We start from the raw sequence: 19,821 nt of genomic DNA on the forward strand, positions 1-19,821 counted from the left end.
ATAACGATGTATGGATTGTGTGAAATCCGCTCCATCTGTGTTTCATGGATTCTCAGGCGCCTTTTGTTCCGTCGTCCGTTCACAGACAGATTCGATTTTTTCCATTATGCAGAAAAATACACAATTCCGTAAGAGGGTTTACAATCATTTACATAATTTACCTTGGTACGTAACATTTAGCATATTGTTCCCCATTCCATTTAACTTTTCCCCACGTATATTTACCAGTCTCAGCAGAAACGTACATATTTTCCTACGAATATATGTAAACTTTGGGAAAGTAAAAAAAAAGATCCAAAAGACCACGGACACTGCGAGGCCTGAGCAGGTCGCTCTGCAGTGGATTCCACAGGGTGGCTTCTTAGAAAGCCAAGCTCATTTTAGTCCGTCTCGAATTTCTCCAGCATCTGTACAGCTCTGTTAAGACGTTTCTCCAAATGTTCAGCGGAAATTTGCTTCCCTGCATCTTCCACCTTCTGGTTTCTAGTCCTGCCCTCTGGGGCAACAGAGAACACATCTGCCCCATCTTCTGCATGGCAGACGATGGCTGACCGTTATTAGATATGAAAGGCTCGTAGAGGCCTGGGGCAGAGCTCCCGAACACCCCAGAGCAAGACTGTAGCCCCCTTAAATCAAAAGAATATTTATTTCAGAAATACGGCAGAGCAGGCACACACAACTGGCATACGAGACAATAATAAACATTAAAATCGCTAGCTAGCGCTGCCCTCGGTTGATGGCAGGGTACTGGGTCTTTTGAGCGTAGTTACCATTCAAGTCAGAAAGCAGAAGTGGGCTTGCCTGTCATGCATGCGTCTCACAGACAAAGTCCCGCCATAAGAACCAAGATGAAGAATGCGACGCAAACACCACTTTTGAAGGTCAAGGAACTCCAGCTGGGTGTGTGCCAGTGAAATCACAACCCATGTGGCCTTTAGCCAATCCCAAGCATTTCTCCACCCCCATGAGTTCAATGGCTTAATTAAACATGCAGCTTTTGAGTCACATGGAGCATAATTTCCGAGGGGTTTCGCTGTGGGGTAACAGCGAAAATAAGGAAGAACAGATGCAGTGTGGCTGCCTTGCAGCTTTCCTGCCATTGTTCTGTCTGGATTAGACCTGCCAAAATTGAACAGATAGTTATTAAGGCTTGGAGAAGCGATGGCTGATCCCTTCCTAATCAATGACCTCCTCTGTAAATGGAATTTCACGTCCTTGAGCACAATCTCTCGGTACAAGCAAGATGGCGGCAGTTTGGTCAAGAAGGCGACACACCATAGAAGCATCACATTGAAGAAAGAACAGGTCCAGTTTCTTGACACTGCCTCCCCCGGAAAAGATCCAGAATGTTGGTTCTGGAGGTGTTTTTCATCACAGCATATAAAGATATTAATTAAATAGATGTAGCAAGGTACTTTTATATAGGCCAGTTGCTAAAATACAAAGACAAAAAGGCCAAAAGGTAGACACAGAAAATCTGGGGAGATCCATGCATTGCACATAAAATGTCTTTTGGATGCCAGGAAACTGTTCCAGGTGGCGTTATTTGCAGCTGGGTAATGTTCATACTCCCATGTACATTAGCAAAGTTGAAGTGCTTGTAAAGTAAGGCAGGTTTCGAAAGTTCTACTCACACAGTTATGTGGGGCAAGTAGTCAGGGAAGCTCTTATAAAGTTAGAAGAGATTTTCTCCCCCCAATCTAGGCCATCAACATGTCACTATTAACATTGGTCTGTGTGGGCGACTTTTTTTCCTTTTTCTTTTTTTTTGAGGACTAGAAACTTTTGTGGACATGTGGTAAGGCAAAGAGTTCTTTGGCAAAGACAGGCTTAGAGAGGAGGGGGAAGGGGTGTTGATGTCACAAGCAAAGCTTCCAGAGTTGCATAGCTGCACATTAAGAAACATGGCTACCTGAATGGCATTGTGGATGATACACACACATATTCCGTCAAGGCATAGAGAGAAGTGTGCAGGTTATATACAGGCATAAAAAACGTAGCATCCCAACCACAAGGACAGCGATTAAAGTTTACCCATGCATTTTGGCAAAACATAGACACGTACAGGTTCCATTTAGACAATACAATGCCCTCCTTGTATCTTCCTTAGTCAGTCATTCCAGCAAAGGAAAGGCATTCAGAATTATATGAATGACATTTCATAGCTATACTGTGACTTGTTCACACTTTTAGCGCTGGCAGTTGGAGGCCTGGGGACATGATCCAGCCTCTATGGGTGTCTCATCTAACACACACCTGTCTCAAAGCTCGTGGTCCCAAGGTTTCCACCGGCAGTACCACCATTACGCGATTTGGCTGCTTTCTCCCATGAAAACTAAGCCGCTGCAAAGTCTTCCATGAAGCGCTCCTTCCTGCAAAGGGCTCTTAGAGCCATTTGCCTCACACAGGAGTGAGTCAAGGAGTGTAGGCCATCTCACCAACTCTTCATATTGAAAATATGGTGGGGTCTGCCCATGTAAGAAGAATGAGTTGTTAAGAGTCCTGAGGCAGAAGAATGGACTTTACCACTTTTGAATGTCCTCTTTTATAAAGAATGCTCTGCGAATAGACAACCAGCAGAGCAAGAAGTGACTTCAGCTAGAACATTTCTCCCTGACATGCTAGCTTTCTGCTTGCAGGGATTTTTTGCTCTCATTCAAAAATGACATCTCCTGGATAGATTAAGGATATAGTCCCAGTTGACAATGTGGAAATGTCTATTCATTTACTGATGGCTGCTCAGATGTTAATAAGCAGTAGGCAGAAGCAAGTTAACCCTCTGGCAGTTGACGACTGGTATATGAGGGTCTGGGATACGGCCTCCATGATGAAATTATGACTGGAGTCAAGGAAGGATTGTTATTGTATAACCCTTTCGTAGAAAAATGGAGTCTATTTTATATTGGAACAAGAATGTTCGGGACTCAGTACACCCGTATTTACTATTAGGGGCTATTTGACTGGTCTGGATTTGCTTATCAGTTTCTGTTAATATTTTTTAAATTTATGAATGGATGTAATTCGGAAGTTAATCGATACATGTATTTGGAGTAATGTAATGAGAAAATAACGTATACTCAGAATAATTTTTAATAACATTTCCTGCCTGCAACCTAAGGCGGTGCAGTCTATCCTACCACCTCGTTCTGTTTCATGAGCAGGCCCGGCATATCCTGGCAGTTAAATCTTGGGCTTCTCAGCTACAAAACTGCAACTTCAAACGAGGAAACAAGTCTACCAAACCCTCCATTGGCATGACTTGAACTGCTCGACTTGGGACTGGCCTTTCCAGAGTCTGGGGCAGATCTCTTTTGCGATCTGGAGGCACTGGGGACCGAACCTGGGACCTTTGACATACAAAGTATGTGCTCTATCACCTGAGCTACGGCCCCCGCTCCCCACACATGGCTTCCCAATGGCCACTTCCATTCCGCAGTTCATCACAAAACAGGTGTTTGTAGGAGGTGCAGTAAGAAAAGTGCTTAATCATTCTGGAATCAGCTAAACTTATTCTCGCATGCACCCATCCTCATACCCTAGTTGTAGGATTCTGGAGCCGGTTCATATCCTCGACAACGTAGCTGTGGGCCAAGGTATACCCACTACTGTACATTTGACATCAGGCATGAGAATGTAGGACCCTGCTGGATCAGATGACCAAGGTCCATCTGTCCCAGCATCCTTTTTCCAAAAGTGGCCAATCAGATGGCTCTAGGAAGCCCATTAGCAGGGCACGACGGTCAACAGCCTCACTCCTTAGTACATGCATGCTTCCATATGCAAGTGCAAAAGAACGCAAGAGCCCTGCTGGATCGGCCTAAAGGTCCATCTAGTCCAGCATTCTGCTCACACAGTGGCCGACCAGCTGCCCACGGGAAACCCACAAGCAGGACATGAGCGCAACAGCACCCTCCCACCCATGCAAGTGCAGGCAACATTCACTGTCTTTATACACCGCCCTTACTTTCGTGGTGGTCAAGGGAGGGCATACTCCTCCAGTGCCTTATTCACACATTCCTGGCTTGCAAGCTTTCCCTTAAGAAAAGGCGGTGCTGATCCTAGGACAGCGTTAAGCCCCGAGCATAAAACCTGTTTTACCTTGACCCAGAGGTGCGGAACTCGTGGCACTCCAGATGTCACTGGACTACAGTTCCTATCATCCCTGGCCGTTGGCCATGATGCTGGTTGTGAATCCAACCATGTCTGGAGGGCCACAGGTTCCTCACCCTCTACCTTAACCCAAACCTTAAGGATCAGTTATTTAAGCCACAGTGGGTTGCAGCACACGCCAGTGGCCATTCTGAATACTGCAGCACTTGCAGCCAGTGAGCTGCAGTGCATGCCGGCAGCCATTTTGAATATTACAGTGCATGCCAGCACCCACGGTACAGGGGGTTGCCACGGTTTGTCATGTCATCCGAACCCAGGTTACAGGGGTTGTTTGAGGGGTAAACAACCCTCAAAAACCCTAAAACAGACCATGGTTTATTTGAGGGTTGTTTAACTCTCAAACAACCCTGGCTGCCCAGGTTTAGATGACATGACAAGCCGTGGCTGGGTCTTGAACAGGCAACCAGGTGCACACAGACGCCACGGCTCATTGCAGCTTAAATAAGCCACGGTGGGCTGTGGTGAATCAGCGAACCAGGTCAGTGTCTTTCGGAAATTCAGAAAGAAGCGTAAAAGCAACAGTGGTTCACTGGGAGTTGTTGTCCAACACATCTGAAGAGCACCAGGGTGGGGAAGGCTGATCTATGAACCTAGCCCTTTTTTCAAAAAGCCATCTAAGCTAACGGCCCTCATCACCACATCTTTTGATAGTTCCACAAGGAAATTACATTCTGTGCAATGAAAAAAATACTTTTTGGCCAGTCTGCATGGGGGGGGGGGGGTGTGTTATTTAATTTCAGGATTCTCCTTTCCTTCTTCCCGTTTTTAATTTTTTCTGTGGCATTCGTTTTGTCCATACGAGATTGTAAGCCTACTCAGACAGGGTTTCTTTTCTTATGCAGAAGGTAGATTTTTTTTGGACTTCAACTCCCAGAAGCCCTTGGCAGCATGGCCAATGGTCAGCAATGCTGGGAGTTGAAGTCCAAAAAACTTGGAGATTTACTTTCTGCCTCTCTCTGTTGTACAGTGTCTAGGTTTTCTGGCAAACCAGAATACAAATAATGTATTATGACTAGTATTGTTGTTGGAAACACAGGAATCTGAATTATACCAGGTCTGACTGTCCAGCAAGCTCAACACTGTCTACTTGGACTGGAAGCAGGAACTCCAAGGTCTCAGGAAAAGAAGGGTTTTCCCCATCACTAGCTGCCTGATAACCTTTTTAATTGGAGGTGCTGGGGATTGAACCTGGGACCTTCTCCATGCAAAACAAGTGCTCTACCGCTGAGCTACGGTCCCCTGAGTTCTCAGATCATGGGAAATGGAGAAGTGTTTCTCAGCCCACCTGTTCATTTTATAAAACTGGCTGGTTCAATGAGGTGTGTGCTTTTTTCTCCTACTTTGCTTCAATCACGCAAGCAATTACGGGCCTTCTCTGCCCTGCCCAATTTCCCCACCTTCTGACAAATCCACAATGTAAAAAATCCAATATTCACAATCAGCAGCTGTCTTGTACCATTTCTGACTGCAGGTAGAGGACTGAAACTCTGATTGTGCTCTCTGTAGGAAAATCTCCTCGCACATAGAAAACTAGCACATCAGGAACCCTTCTCCCCGATGTGCTCGTTTTCTATGTGCAGGGAGATTTTAAATAAATTATTCAGTTCCCCACCTGCAGCCTGAATTGGAACAGTCCAATCAGAGATCTGTCATGTGGCCCTGCTGATCGCATGTTCCTGCTCTGAGAAGTCTTAACAGAGCGGCTTTCCCTCCCTTCAGAGCACTGGCAACGTTTCTTGCCCCAGGTGCATCCTCTGGTGCTTCACAAAGTACGAGCTGGTGGTGAAGCTTTTCCCGCAGAAGTTGCACTTGTATGGTTTCTCCCCGGTGTGGGTTCTCTTGTGCAGCACGAGGTGTGCCTTGCAGCTGAACCCTTTCCCGCAGGCAGTGCAGGTGTACGGCTTCTCGCCCGTGTGGGTCCTCTCGTGGTACAGGAGGGCCGAGCGCTGCCGGAAGCTCTTCTCGCACGTGGAGCACTTGTACGGCCTCTCCCCCGTGTGGATCCACTTGTGCTTGACGAGATCCGAGCTCCGGTGGAAGCTCCCCCCGCAATCGGAGCACTTGTACGGCTTCTCCCCTGTGTGGATGCGCTCGTGCTTGACGAGGTCCGACCTCTGATGGAAGCTCCGCCCGCAGTAGGAGCAGGTGTGGGGCTTGTCCCCCGTGTGGAACCTCTCGTGGACAATCAGCTTGGATCTCTGGCTGAAGCATTTCTCGCAGGTGGTGCATTTGAAGGGCTTCTCGCCCGTGTGGATCCTTTCGTGACGAGAGACGTCCGAGCTCCGGTTGAAGCTCTTCCCGCAAAAAGAGCACTTGTATGGCCAGTCCCCCGTGTGGAGCCTCTCATGCGCGATGAGCTTTGCGACCTGGCCGAAGCTCTTGTCACACACGGAGCATTTGTATGGGTTCATTCCCAGGGGGAACCCTTCCGGCCCAAGGAGACCTGAGCTGGGATTGAAGCTTCCCCCGCAATTGGAGCACAGAGACTGCTTCGCTGGCGGAGTGTTTCCTTCCGTCCCTTCCGGGCCATTTTCCTGTGGACCCTTTGGTTTGTCGTGACCCGCATAGCTCTCTCCCACCTCACCAAACCTGCCAAGGGCTTCAGCTTGTTCCAGTGACGATGACCCATGCGGTTCCATTCCCTGGGGATTTTTCCAGTCATTGACCTCATCACTTGCACTCGCTGGCCCATCGTCCGCTGGAATAAACAGAGGAAAATACAAGTCAATCTGGGCACCCAGGGGAGGAAGGCAAACTACAGCTGTGGTCTTTGGACTGCATGCCATGGGATGCCAGGATTTCTTGGAAAGTTATCAGGGGTTCTTTTCTGCAAATATTTTTTTGAGTTGTTATTTACAACATTGCAAAAAAGAATGCCCTTCTTCTCTGCCCCTGTCCCACTGAAACCTCTAGTTCACACCCTGGTCATCTCTTGCCTTGACTAATACACCAGTGAAGCCACCAGGCTCTTTCCCTGATAGCCACCTGCCACCCACATTGTTGCAACAGGTTGCTATGAGGGAAAGAGCCTTCTCTGTAGCGGCCCCATCTGTGGAATGCCCTTCCCAGGGAGATTTGTCTGGTGTCTTCAATGGTTAAGGTGTCTGAATGGTTAAGATGTCACCTCCTGCAGCAGGCACATAATTTTGAATCATGTTGTTCTGATGATTATGTTTACTGCTGGCTCTTTAGTATTTAGTAGCTCTTTAGCCCTTCTCATGGCCCCGCCACCATCACAGGCTCGCCTGGGGAGAATGCAGGAGAGGGCCTTCTTGGTGGCTGCCCCAAGGCTCTGGAATTCCTTTCCCAGGGAGGTGAGAGTGGCACCGTCCTTGGCATGTTTCTGCAGGCAGGCAAACCCCTTTTTGTTCTCGCAGGCCTTTGGGGGATAGATAGTCTGGACCTGTGAGAATATGATGGAGTGGTACTATTGTTTATATTGTTGTTGTCTTTTTAAATTCTGATATTTTATACAATTTTAATATTATTGATGATTTAATTATATTTTTAACTTTTGTATATTCCTATTTATATGTTTTAATTGTACAAGCTTTAATGTTGTAAAGCCGCCTTGAGTCCCAGCATTGGGGAAAAAGCAGGATATAATAATAAAAATAACAACAAGAACTTTATACTGTTTAAATTGATTTTATCTGTACGCTGCCCTGAGATATTAATGATATAGGGCAGGATATAAATGTTTTAAATAAATAAATAAATATTTTAATCTCTTGATAAGTTCATTGTTGTGTTTATTGTTTGGATTGTTATTTTGGTTTTTTATGATTGCAAACTGACCCAAGGGCATCTGCCAGTTGGGCAGTATAATCAATTTAATCAATCAGTCCACAGACTCCTTCCTCGTCCTGGTCTTTTGTTGTTGCACCTCTGCCCCTGAACCCTGGGGTGTCCGCAGCCACCTCTCTAGGAGCCTGACAGGCTCCCAGCTCCTCCAGATTTTTATTTTATTCCTTTAGATTTTTTTTTAAAATGTTATTTATTTATTTACTTCATTTCTATATTGCCCAATAGCTGAAGTTCTCTGGGCAGTACACAAAAATTAAAACCACAAAGCACATAGTAAAACAATATAAAATATGAAAGCTTAAAACCACAATACAACAGTACAACCAGAATAAAACCTAGCAGCAATGCAGAGATTTAAAATACAGATTTAAAACAGCAAAGCTAAAAGACAAGGAAGCTAAAATGCTAAAATACTGAAAGAATGAAAAGTATGGTGCCGGAAAGAGAACAACGTTAGGTGCCAGGCGAACCTCTCTAGGGAGCTCACTCCAAAAGCCAGGGTGCCACAGCAGAAAAGGCCCTCTTCCTGGTATGCCACCTGCCTCACTTCCTTTGGCAGGGGCTCCAGGAGAAGGACTGCTAAGGATGATCTTAGGATCCGGGCAGTTTTTAAAATTCATCTTGTTTTTAACTGGGAGGCTGGCATGCTGCAAAGCAAAGTGCTGCCTTCCAGCACCATATTCATTTGGGTTCAAAAGTTTTGTGCTTCAGAGCTCAGACCCAACCTCTGCCATGTAGTTAGGTTCTTAGGCAAGCTACTTTTCTTTAAGCCTCACTAGTTTGCCTGCAGGGAAATGAACATTTTGTGACCAGCCATGCCTGTCATGGCAGCCATTTTGTGAATGGGCAAGCTCCCCTCTGCCCCCCACCATGGCAACCATTTTGTGAGAGCACCCATGACACTCTCTCAAAATTACAAATGTGCCCATTGACCCCAAAAGGTGAGGTCCCCTGTCCTAATCTCTATCCAGCACTTTGCTGCCAAAATTATTTACTTCTCTCATCATTCTGACCATGCAGCTCCTCCTCAAATCCCTTTACTGACTTCCCGCGTGCCTCTCGATCCAGCAGACACACCTTGTCCTCATGTTCAGAGCCCTCCATGCTGTTGACCGCCCCCCCCCCCGCAATTTCTCTCTGTTCTTATATCCCGACACATCCCTGCCCATGAGCTTCGCTCCTCCAGCTCTACCTCCCTCCGCCATCGGCCATTCCCCTGCTCCCTCAGAAGACTCCACCCTTTCTCCCTTGCTGCGCCATATGCCTTGCATTGCCTCTCAGAACTAGATGTGTGCATGGCAAAAACCCCATCATTTCATTGCTCCATTCTTCTTTGTTTCTAAGAAGGACATTTGGTTTGTTATTCATTAGAGCAGATTGCATCTGTTTGGTGACTCACGTTTGTACTTGTGCCGTTTTTGTGGTATGCTTGCTTTAACTGTTGTTTTGGTCGCCTCCATCCCCTACAGCAGTGGTGGCTGCACAGGTCTTCTCAGGAGTTGCCTCCTGGTGGCCACCTTTTTGTTTACCCACAATGTCTTGGATGTTGTATTGTTCCAGAACATTTCAAGATGGAAAAATGGCCATCACAGGAAAAAAGTGGCGCCCTTCCTGTTGGCAGTTGCCATTTTGCCCTCCTGCAGTGCCTTGGAATTCCACAACATCTGGGGCATTGTGGGAAAATAAAATGGCAGCTGTCAGGAGGCAGGCACTGAGAAGACCTACACTGCTACCAGAGTAGGTAAGCTGTTCCACCCACAGCCAAATGAGGACTGAATGGGTCCTGATGGATGAACAAAAAGCATGCCTGTTCACTGCTGAGGGCATTTGTTCTGAAACAAGTGCACATCTCTTCCCAGAAGGCCAGCGACGTAACACAGCCGGATACCATACTTACAATGTCAACATACAATGAGATTGTGCTGAGCTGCCTGTGGCTTGCTGCCCCTTACTTCTGAGTAGCATTAGTACTTTTTTTAAATGTACTTTTAAAAAAACAAACACCCCTTGGCTTCACCCCCTTTAGCACCGCCCACTGTGAAAGTAGTCCCTCCCCTTTGCTTTTAGCCCCACCCACCTCTGGACCATGGCTCTCCCGAGACCCTTCCAAGATTTGAATTCAGCAATCAGGCCCAAAATGATTGCCCACTCCGGCCTGTGTGCTTTGTGTAAACCAGGCCTCAGACTCATGACCCACTGATATCTGCACGGAAGCCTAATGGGTCACAAGAAGCACTTACCCACAGTATGGCCATCTTCACTGACCTCCTCCTTGACTGGCCTGCCAAGCTGCCTTTGTGCGTTCCCAGACAAGGCCCGCTCTGTCTCAGGGAAAGTCACCGTCACCACATTGAACATCCCCGGTCCCTGGAAACATCAGCAAGCAAATTTAATTTCTTTTTAATCAGCCAAGGTGTGGAGTCAGCAAATGAGCTAGTGACCAGATATTCATACAGAGGCTTCGGACGCCCAGGTCAAGGGTCACATAGGGTGGCATGTGTCCTCTTTTACAGGGGACAGTCCTCTATTTGAAAGGCTGTCAGAGAACAATCCTCTCGTTGTGGGCACCCTCTTATTTGAGGTGCTGTCCAGTTTAAAGGTAAAGAACTATCAGAAGACAGGGCAGGGGCCTTGAATGTGCCCATCTGCAGTTAGCACCTGGACAGCACACTGAACAGGAAGGTCACTGGCCAACGTTGCCCGTAATGGGGAGACGGACTGCACTGCTATTTAAATCATTGTCATTCTTTCCAAATTTGCATCTCTGCTAGCGGTAGGCAACCTGGGGTAGTATCCAATGTCAGTCCTGCATAGGGTAGACCTATTGACTAACCTAGGTCCCATTCATTTCAACGGATCTCCTATCAGATGCTACCCCTGGTGCCCTCCAGATATTTTGGACTACAGCTGCTATAATCCATTACCATGGTGTTGAATGGGGTACGGCTACCCTTGAAAGACCAGGTCTGCAGCCTGGGGGTCATTTTGGACTCCCAGCTGTCCATGGAGGCTCAGGTGTCAGCTGTGAGCCGGACAGTGCTGTATCAATTCCATCTGATACGGCGGTTACGCCCCTTCCTTCCCGACCATCTGCTCCCATCGGTAGTACATGCCCTGGTCTCCTCTCGCTTAGACTACTGTAATGCGCTCTACGTGGGGTTACCCTTGAAGACGGTTCGGAAGCTGCAGCTGGTACAGAACGCGGCGGCTCGCCTGATTAAAGGCAGCCGCCGGTGAGATCACATCACTCCAGTGCTGAAGGAGTTGCACTGGTTACCAGTTGTTTTCCGGGCCAAATTCAAGGTGTTGGTTTTGACCTTTAAAACCCTATATGGTTCCGGCCCAGACTATCTTAAGGAGCGCCTCCAGCAGCACCAGACAGGCCGCTTAACAAGATCAGCCTCGGATGGCCTTCTCTCTGTCCCATCAGCCAGGACAGCTAGACTGGTGGGGACGAGGGAGAGGGCCTTTTCTGTGGTGGCCCCCACTCTGTGGGACTCCCTCCCTAGGGAACTCCGTCATGCCCCCTCTTTAATGAGCTTCCGTCATGCATTAAAAACATGGTTGTTCAGGCAGGCATTTGGGGTGGGTTAGGGTATTTTAGAAAATGTTTTTATTGTAGAATTTTATTGTTTTAAACTGTTTTATTCTATGTTGTACATCGCCTAGAGTGGCTGGGTGACCAGCCAGATGGGCGATTAATAAATTTAATAATAAAATAAAAAAAATTACCACTGGCCATGTTGGCCAGGGCAGATGGGAATTGCAGTCCAAAACCTCTGGATGGCACCAGGTTGCCAACCCCTGATCTGTACGTGTGCATGAGCGTCAGCAAATGGTATTCAAATCTGTGTCCTCTTTTGGGGTGATGCGTTTCCTCTGTTCGGTGGGGATCTGTCAATGGCCACCCTGGCCCTGGTGGGCCCTGCTACAGCTTCCCTATGATCCCAAGTGCTGGTGCTAGGCCTGTCACCAATTCCCAGCATAGCTCTGGCTGGCCAAATGTAGCGCTCTTACCTTCTGTTCCAGTCTCCCGTCCTCTCGGTGCCTCAGCAGGAAATCTTCTGCCAGGGCCACCGCCTGGGCACAGGTGTGGGGATGACACTCCCTCACCCAGCTCTCCATCTCCGGGGGCAGGACAGCCAGGAACTGCTCCAGGATCACCAGCTCCAGCATCTGCTCCTTGGTGTGCCTCTCCGGCTTCAGCCACTGGTGGCAAAGGTTCCAGAGGCGGTTGCAAACCTCTCGGGGCCCCTCGGCCTCCTGGTAAAGGAACTGCCGGAAGCGCCGGCAGGGCGGCTCTGTGCCCACACCAACCTCGCTGTCCATCTCCTCCTTTACTTTCCTTTGATCTCGGTCAGCCGGCTGCGCCGTCCCGTCGAAGCCCGCCGGTAGAGACTGCAGAAACTGCCCTCCAAGGGGCTGTTGGCTGGTGGCAGCCGCCCCCTCAAAATGGCCCGTGGGTCTCTTCATATCCCCCCACGATGCAGTCCCTGGTAGCGGCCTAGCCCCCCATCCTGAGCGAGGGGACTGCACTCCTCCCAGAAATTCCTGCCACTGGGCTTCCCAGCGCTGCGACGACGTCCCGTCATCCGGCTCCTGTTTAATGTGTTGTGGGCTTCTCCAGGCCAGGCTTTGCCCATCAGCCCCCATCTGGGCATCCTTAGGCCTTTCTCTCAGGCCCTCCAGTTCCATCTCCTGCTTCAGCTCTGTGGGCCCCACGTCCTCCATCTTCATGGCTGTATTCATCCCTTGTTCGAGCCCAGCCCGGAATTGAAGGTCCAAGGCCGACGGCTCTCCCTGCTCGGCGGCCATTTTGTCTCAGACAGCGGATGGTTTTGGCTCTGTTCTACCTTTGGCTGCAAAGGAAGAAGAAATGTCCATCCAGCTGGTTTTGGGCCCTTGATTTACATCACTATGCAATGGGCCGTTCCACAGGATGGGTGAATCTCCCTCAGTTAATTCTTTTTTTTAATCCCTCAGGGTCTCTCTCTGGAGAATGTCAGGTCACACAGAAAGGGACAGTTCTCCCCACCTAGCTAGAGGCATTGTTTTTTCTCCCTGAGGGAAGCACAAAAAGGTATGAGAAAAATGTGGAGCTAAACAGCCAGCCTCTGTAGGACAGCCAGTGTGGTATACTCATTAGAGAGCCAGTGTGACATAGAGTGTTGGACTAGGGAGTCCTGGGCTCAAGTCTCCCCCCGGCCATGAAGTTCACCGGGTGACTTTGGGCCAGTCACTGAATCTCAGCCCAACCTACCTCACAGGGTTGTTGTGAGGAGAAAATGGAGAGAATTCATGTACGTCACCTTGAGTTCCTTGGAGGAAAGGTGGGATATAAATGCAACAAACAAACAAACTATGGCTACAGTGTTTAAAAATTCAATGATTAAAAAAAAACCCTTTTAGGGTGCAATCCTATGCATGTTTAGAGAAAAAAATCCTACAACTCCCAGCATGCCTCAGCCAGTATGACTTTTGTAGGGCTTTTTTTCTGTCTAAATATGCATAGGATTGCACTCTTAATCGGCTAAAACTGCAAACTCGACCATGTCCTGAAGAGGGTAACAAAGATGACCAAATCCTATGAAGAAAGGTTGAAGGGGCTGGGTAATGTTTAGCCTAGAGAAGAGACAATGAAGACGTGATATGATAGCTGTCTTCAAATACCTGAAGGGCTCACATGCAAATTACGGAGCAAATTTGTTCTCTGTCGCTGAAGAGGGCAGTTTGTGATTTCGAATTGGCGACAAGAAACGGGATTTCAACTAAGCATTGGGAAGAACATCCTGAAACAGTACAAGCTGTTCGACAACAGAACGGAGTGCACCAGAAGGCGGTAGACTCTCCTTCATTACAGGTTTTTTTATTTTGAGGCAGGCTGTGGTCACCCATCAGGGATGTTGTAGCTGTAGATTTCCTGTACTGGTAGGGTTGGACTAGATGATCTTTGAGGTCACTTCAACCTGTGGAATAAGAGGATGTCTGTCCCTCACACCAATGAATTGGGGAACATATTCTGGAGGTGGGGAGGGAATATCATTTTTAATATGAGTGCCGATGAAAACTGCATCTATGTATGTTCTTAATGTCTCTTCTAAAATGATGCCTGCTATGACAGGGGTATGTAATTGAAAAGCAAAGATAATATGCTTCACAAATATTGAGTTTACCCATACACAAATTTAATCAATGGATTAATCAATGAATTGACTCAGAACTCGTACAGTTGTAGATTGGTTTAACATTTCTCCAATTAGGTTGCAGTCCTAGTAGAAGAAAACCTTCAAGCCTTGCGGTCCAGCCTGCCTTTCCCCAACCTGGGACCCTCCACATGTTTTGGATCACAACTCCCATCAACCCCTGTCATCGTAGCCAATGGTCAGGGACGATGGGAGTGTGGTCCGAAACATCTAGAGTACACCAAATTGGAGAAAAACGCTATAAGCATAAAATAAAATCCCTGCATGCAGAAAACTAGAAGGCTATACTAGAATCCTTCTTCCTGACAGGCTAGCATTCTAAACTCAAAAGATGCTTTTTTCTTTTCTTTTTTGGTACCATTCCATCCCTGACGCCCCAATCTTTCACGACCTTAGTCAGTAGTGTTGTGGTAAACCCTGAAATGCAGAAGCTCACCATGACAGGCCACACTCCCAAAGAGAGCCTAGAAATGCAGAGAGCTCTGTTGATTCTATATACAAACACACACACAAGCAGCAGTATATTACAGGGCCAGCGTCAAGGGTAGGCATGGTTGGGCACCTGCCAAGGGCCCACACCACAGCAGGGGCCACGGACAAGCGCTCCCTAGACTTGCTCCTCCTCTTCACCATGGCAACCTGCTTGTTATCCTGCCTCTCGCTCTGGCCCTGACAACGATGGTGATGCAAAGAAAGAGCAGCAGATGCCATGACCTCCTTGGTTCCAAGCTCTCTGCCTGCCAAGCAAGCAAGTGGGAGCCATGAAGAGGAAGATGAGGAGGAGCTTGGCGGCAAGAAGGTAGACTCACTGAGGGAGGGGGCCCATGGAAGCGGCTTTGCCCAAGGGCTCCCCAAAACCTGGAGCAGGAACTGAGTGCATAGCATAATATCCAAATTATTAGGAACCTGCAACAGTCATACAAGAGTGAGCCAGCCTCCTTCTCAGAGTTCCTCTATGCCAGAGGTTGGCAACCTGGTGCCCTCCAGATGTTTTGGACTGTACCTCCCATAATAATTCACCACTGGCCACACTGGCTCTGGCAAACCAGTTTTTCTCTCAGAGTTCCTGGATTAGAGGGTACCTAAGAGGTCATTCAGACCAACCCCCAATCTCAAAGCAGTATTTAGGACTGCAGTCTAATCCAGTGGTGGGGAACCTGGGGCCCTCTCAGTTTTGTTGGACAGCCACTCCTATCATCCTTGATCATTGGCTATGCTGGCTGAGGCTGATGGGAACAGCAGTCCAACATTGAATGGGCCACAGGTTCCACACCCCTGGTCTAATCATTGTGAATGGCAACCCAAGGGATGACGTCCTCAACCCAGGTTGGGCTTCTCTCTCTCAATCTCTCTCCACAATGGGAGTGGTCAGAAGATAGAACTGCAGAGAACTACTGGACCCCCAAGGGCCAGCTGATTACTGAAGATGCTTGAAAACAGGGCCAGCTGCAGAGTTTTTGAAGCTGTTTGGGCAAGACACCCTCCATGGGCGCGCTCCCTCAGCTTGGATGTAGTATCAGGGATGTGGGGCAGCCTGGGTCCCTTTCTCTGTGCTGGGAGGAGAAAGAGTTCTGTTCCTCCTGCCAAGATGGAGGGGAAAAGGCAGGGTGACATCGGGGTGCTTGCATTTTTAGCATTTCCTTGTCCTTTCCCCACCCCCTTTTGTCAACAAATCAAATACGTACCCCAGGTTTCTGAGTGGTTTCAGTGCCATTTAGATCTTGGGCATTACACCGATTTTATTCTGATGCTGTTTTAACTAGTTTTTCAAAGGGTTGGTGTTGGCCTTTCAGAGTGTTGGTGTTGACAATCCTATGCACGTTTAGACAGAAAAAAAGGCCTACAAATTCCAGCATCCTCCAGCCAGCATGGCCAGCTGGGGAATGCTGGGAGTCATAGGCCTTAGAAGAACATCTCCTAAATGCTGTTGTTGGAGGCCCTAAAGGAATATCTTCTTCAGTATGCACCTGCCCCAACCTTTAGGTCATCTTTGGAGACCCTCCTCTGGGTGGCCCCACTGAAGGAAGCTAAGTAGGTGGCTAAAACAGAGAGGGCCTTCTCAGTGGTGGCACCCCACGTCAGAAATAAACTCCCCAAAGAGCCTGGCCCCCATGTTGTTATCTTTTCAGCATTTTAAAGGACAACCCGATACATGTTTAGACTGAAAAATAGTCCCAGAACTCCCAGCATTCCCCAACCAGCCATCTGGCTTCAGGATGCTGGAAATTGTATGACTTTTTTCTGTCTAAACATGCATAGGATTGTGCTCTTAATGATCTAGTTCTAGATTTTTATGGCTGTTTTATCAATCCCTGTGCTGTTTTTATTTTATTTTATATTGTATTTTATTCTTTTAAATATTTGTATTGTATTTTATATTTAAAACTGTTTGTATATCATCTTAGTATTTTAACTGTAATTTGTCCAGAAAAAATTCCTTACTGGGTGGATTAAAAATATAATAAATATTTTTATTTATTTATATATTATTATTTATAATAATATAAATATTATTTATATTTTTATTTATTTATTTAAAAATACAAAATTTGTATGTTTGTTTTGTATTTATACACGTACATGGATGTGTTATATAAAATATATCTAAATTTTCGCTTCACACCACCCAGAGAACTTGGGAGTGGTATAAAATTGCCACTAATAAAATGAATAAATAAGCATTGTATGGTGTCTATTAGATGGGAAGCAGGGATTTTATGTTGTTTTCATGTAACAAGAATCAATCGAGAATAAGAGAATAGGAAGTTACTAGTCACAAAAGCTTTCTGCTACCCAGGAACCTAAGAAGCTGCCTTATACTGAGTCAGACGCTTGGTCTATCTTATTGTCAACACTGACTGGCAGTGGCTCTCCAGGGTTTCAGGGATTCTTTCCTAGCCCTGCCTGGAGATCCAAGGACTGAAGCTGGGACCTTCTTAACGCAAAGCAGATGCTCTACCACTAAGCTATTGTCCTTCATCTAAAAATAAAGGTTCCAGCCCTCAAGGTTCTGAATAAAGGGCTGAATTAAATAAGAACACAAGAAGCTTCCTTATCCAGAGTCAGAGCCTGGGTCCACCCAGCGCCGTATTGTCGACACCGGCTCTCCGCATGCAAAGCAGAAGGTCTACTGCCGAGCTATGCCCCCTTGCCACCAATTAAGCGCCAATTAAGAGACCGGAGTGTCCAACGCTTGCTCTGTGCATTTAAAAAAAAATTAAAATCAGACGATCGTGGAGCTTCTGGTTTAAAAAAAACCCTGCAGGCTGGTCAGCCTGGCACTCCCCTAAACCTGCAAGGGGGGAGGGGGGCCTCTTGTAGCATCCCCCACGCAAACGGGGGGGGGGCAGTACCCCCTTAGTCACCATGAGCGACTAGAACCAAGCCTTAGGCTGCAATCCTACACCCACTTACCTGGGAGTAAGTCCCCCCGGCCTGAACAGGGCTTACTTCCGCGTAGACGCGCACCGTTAAGTCTGCGTAATCGACCTTTATTTATTTATTTCTATTGATCGCCCGCTAGCCGAGGAGGAGGAGGACATCGCGCGCGCCGATTCCGCCGACGAGGCGCCCCCCCTCCTCCTCGTCCTCCCCCTCCTCCCTGCGCCCTTCCCTCCCGCCGTTGTGTCTCGGGCCGGACTGCACGCTCCTGGGGGCAGAGACCCGCCGCCCTCTCTCGTGCTTTGCGCGCGGAGACGAGGCCGGGCGCGGCGCGGCACCGAGGCGCGGGCGCGCCCTCCTCCTCCTCCTCCGCCGCGCTGGCGCGGGGGGAACAATGGGCACGTGCCCCTCTTGGCCCCTTTCCTGCCGGCCGCAGACGCATCCGGGGAGCGAGGGGCGGAGGGGCCGCCGGCCCGGCCCGGCCCGGCCCGCTGCCTGCGGAGCCCGCTTCCCCGGGGCCCGGCTCGGGGCCTGGCGGGCGCGCCTCGAGCCGCCCCGGCGGGGAGCGGCGTCGCCTTGCAACTCACCCCGCCGCCGGCCGCGACTGGCGAGGCCGGGCCTTCCGACGGCGGGAGGGCGCCGCGCCTCGCCTCGCCGCGCCCCGGCGCCTCTCCGTGCGGGCGCGCGGCGGGTCCTCTGCCGGGGAGAGGCGCGGGAAGGGGGCCGCCCCGGCTATTTACAACCTTCCTTTCATTGAAAAAAACACACGCGCGCAGCCGGAGCCCGGCGCCGCCTCCCCCGCGCTCTATCGTTTTAACTCTTGGAGCGCGCAGGCTCCGCCGGCGAGGCGCGCAGCGGGGCCGCTTGGAGGGCGGCGGCGGCGGGCCCCCGCCGCGCTCCCACGAGGGGCGGCGGCGCCGCCGCCGCCTCAGGGTGGGGCGGCGGGGCCGAGGCCCGGGCCCCGCTGAGCGCGGGGGGCACAAGCGCCGCCCGCGGAGAATTCCGCAGCGTCGCTCCGTGTTTGCAAGAACGCGCTATAGACGCTGTGCAACAAAAGGTTCCTATGGGGGGGGGGAGAGAGATTGCTGTGAACCGCCCAGAGAGCCTCGGCTGTTGGGCGCGGTGGAAATGAAATAAATAAAAAATCAATAATCGGGGCATCGGGGGGTTGGACTCGATGGCCTTGTAGGCTCCTTGCAACCCTACTATTCTGTGATCAGGAGAAAACGCCACGTTCTTCCCCTCGCCGTGAGGGCGCTGTGACTCAAGCGGAGTTAAAAATGCCAAACCGCACCTGCTGGGAGCATTTCTGTTTTTATAAATCGGGGCTTTATTGTTAAAATCAAGTGTTTATTTTCGATTTTTACATTGGGGTTGGCGGACGGTTTTGTTGTTCTAACCTATCAGGAATGGGGAGACGGATTTGAAGCGCGGGGGGGGGGGGTGTAGAAAAAGATTGATTGATTGATTGCATTTCTATACAGCCCAATAGCCGAAGCTCTCGGGGCGGCTGACAGCAATTAAAACCACAACATACAGCATAAAATACAATCTGCAATTTAAAAGTTTACAACTACAGTATAAAAGTAAAATCGGGAAACCTCGCTGTAACGCAGAGATTTAAAACACAGTAACAGATTTAAAATGGCAGAACCAAAAGATTAAAAAGACTGGGAAAATATAAAGGTCTTCACCTGGCACAGGAAAGAATGCAAAAATAAAAAATTCTCTGATAAAAAGATAATTAAAATCTGCATCTTTGGGGAAAGTATTTCACCACTGGGGTGCCATCACCAAAAAGACCCTGTTGTCCACTCGCCTCACTTTGGAAGGCGGTGGCTCCTGAAGAAGACCTCTGAAGCAGGTCTTAAAGTGTGGGGAGGTTTATATGTGAGGACAGTCCCAAAACTGACATAGGGCTTTCTAGGTCAAACCCTGCACCTTGAATTGTGCCCAGAAACAAACTGGAAGCTGCTGAAGCCCTTTTAGTACTGCTGAGAGATGTTCTGATTGGCCACTACCAGTTAATAATCTGGTCGCCATATTCTGAACTAGTTGAAGTTTCTGGGCAGTCTTCAAGGGGCAGCACCATATATAAGTCATTGCAGTAGCTGAACTCTTCTGCCGGAGAGGCATGTTTTCTACAGGCATAAAGTTCTTGGTTTTCCACATTGGAGGGATCGAGTGTTCAGTCACACAATTTCATCCCCGCACACAAATGTAGGTGGTATACAATCCAGGCAAAGCTTGATTTTTATAA

The 19,821-nt window shown here is 48.7% G+C and overlaps 1 protein-coding gene across 2 annotated transcripts; it reads right to left on the reverse strand.

Annotated features, from left to right (window-relative positions):
• Positions 1-136: 136 nt before the first annotated feature.
• Positions 137-18,385, reverse strand: LOC146356031 (uncharacterized). Of its 2 annotated transcripts, none has more exons than XM_084831591.1 (4): positions 18,149-18,385; positions 11,995-12,836; positions 10,218-10,344; positions 137-6,868 (listed from the first exon to the last, which is right to left on the reverse strand). In XM_084831591.1, exons 2-4 carry the CDS (start codon positions 12,790-12,792, stop codon positions 5,886-5,888), a joined length of 1,908 nt encoding a protein of 635 aa, XP_084687717.1. In that variant the 5' UTR covers positions 12,793-12,836; positions 18,149-18,385; the 3' UTR covers positions 137-5,885. The 2 variants fall into 2 exon arrangements, with proteins under 2 accessions (XP_084687717.1, XP_084687716.1); XM_084831590.1 differs by lacking the exon at positions 18,149-18,385 and adding an exon at positions 13,648-16,383 and having other exon boundaries at positions 11,995-13,038.
• Between the last annotated feature and the right edge of the window lie 1,436 nt (positions 18,386-19,821).

This window comes from Heloderma suspectum, chromosome 2, assembly GCF_057233095.1.
Source record: "Heloderma suspectum isolate Gila_16-S chromosome 2, 16-S_ref, whole genome shotgun sequence".
Lineage (NCBI taxonomy): Eukaryota > Metazoa > Chordata > Lepidosauria > Squamata > Helodermatidae > Heloderma > Heloderma suspectum.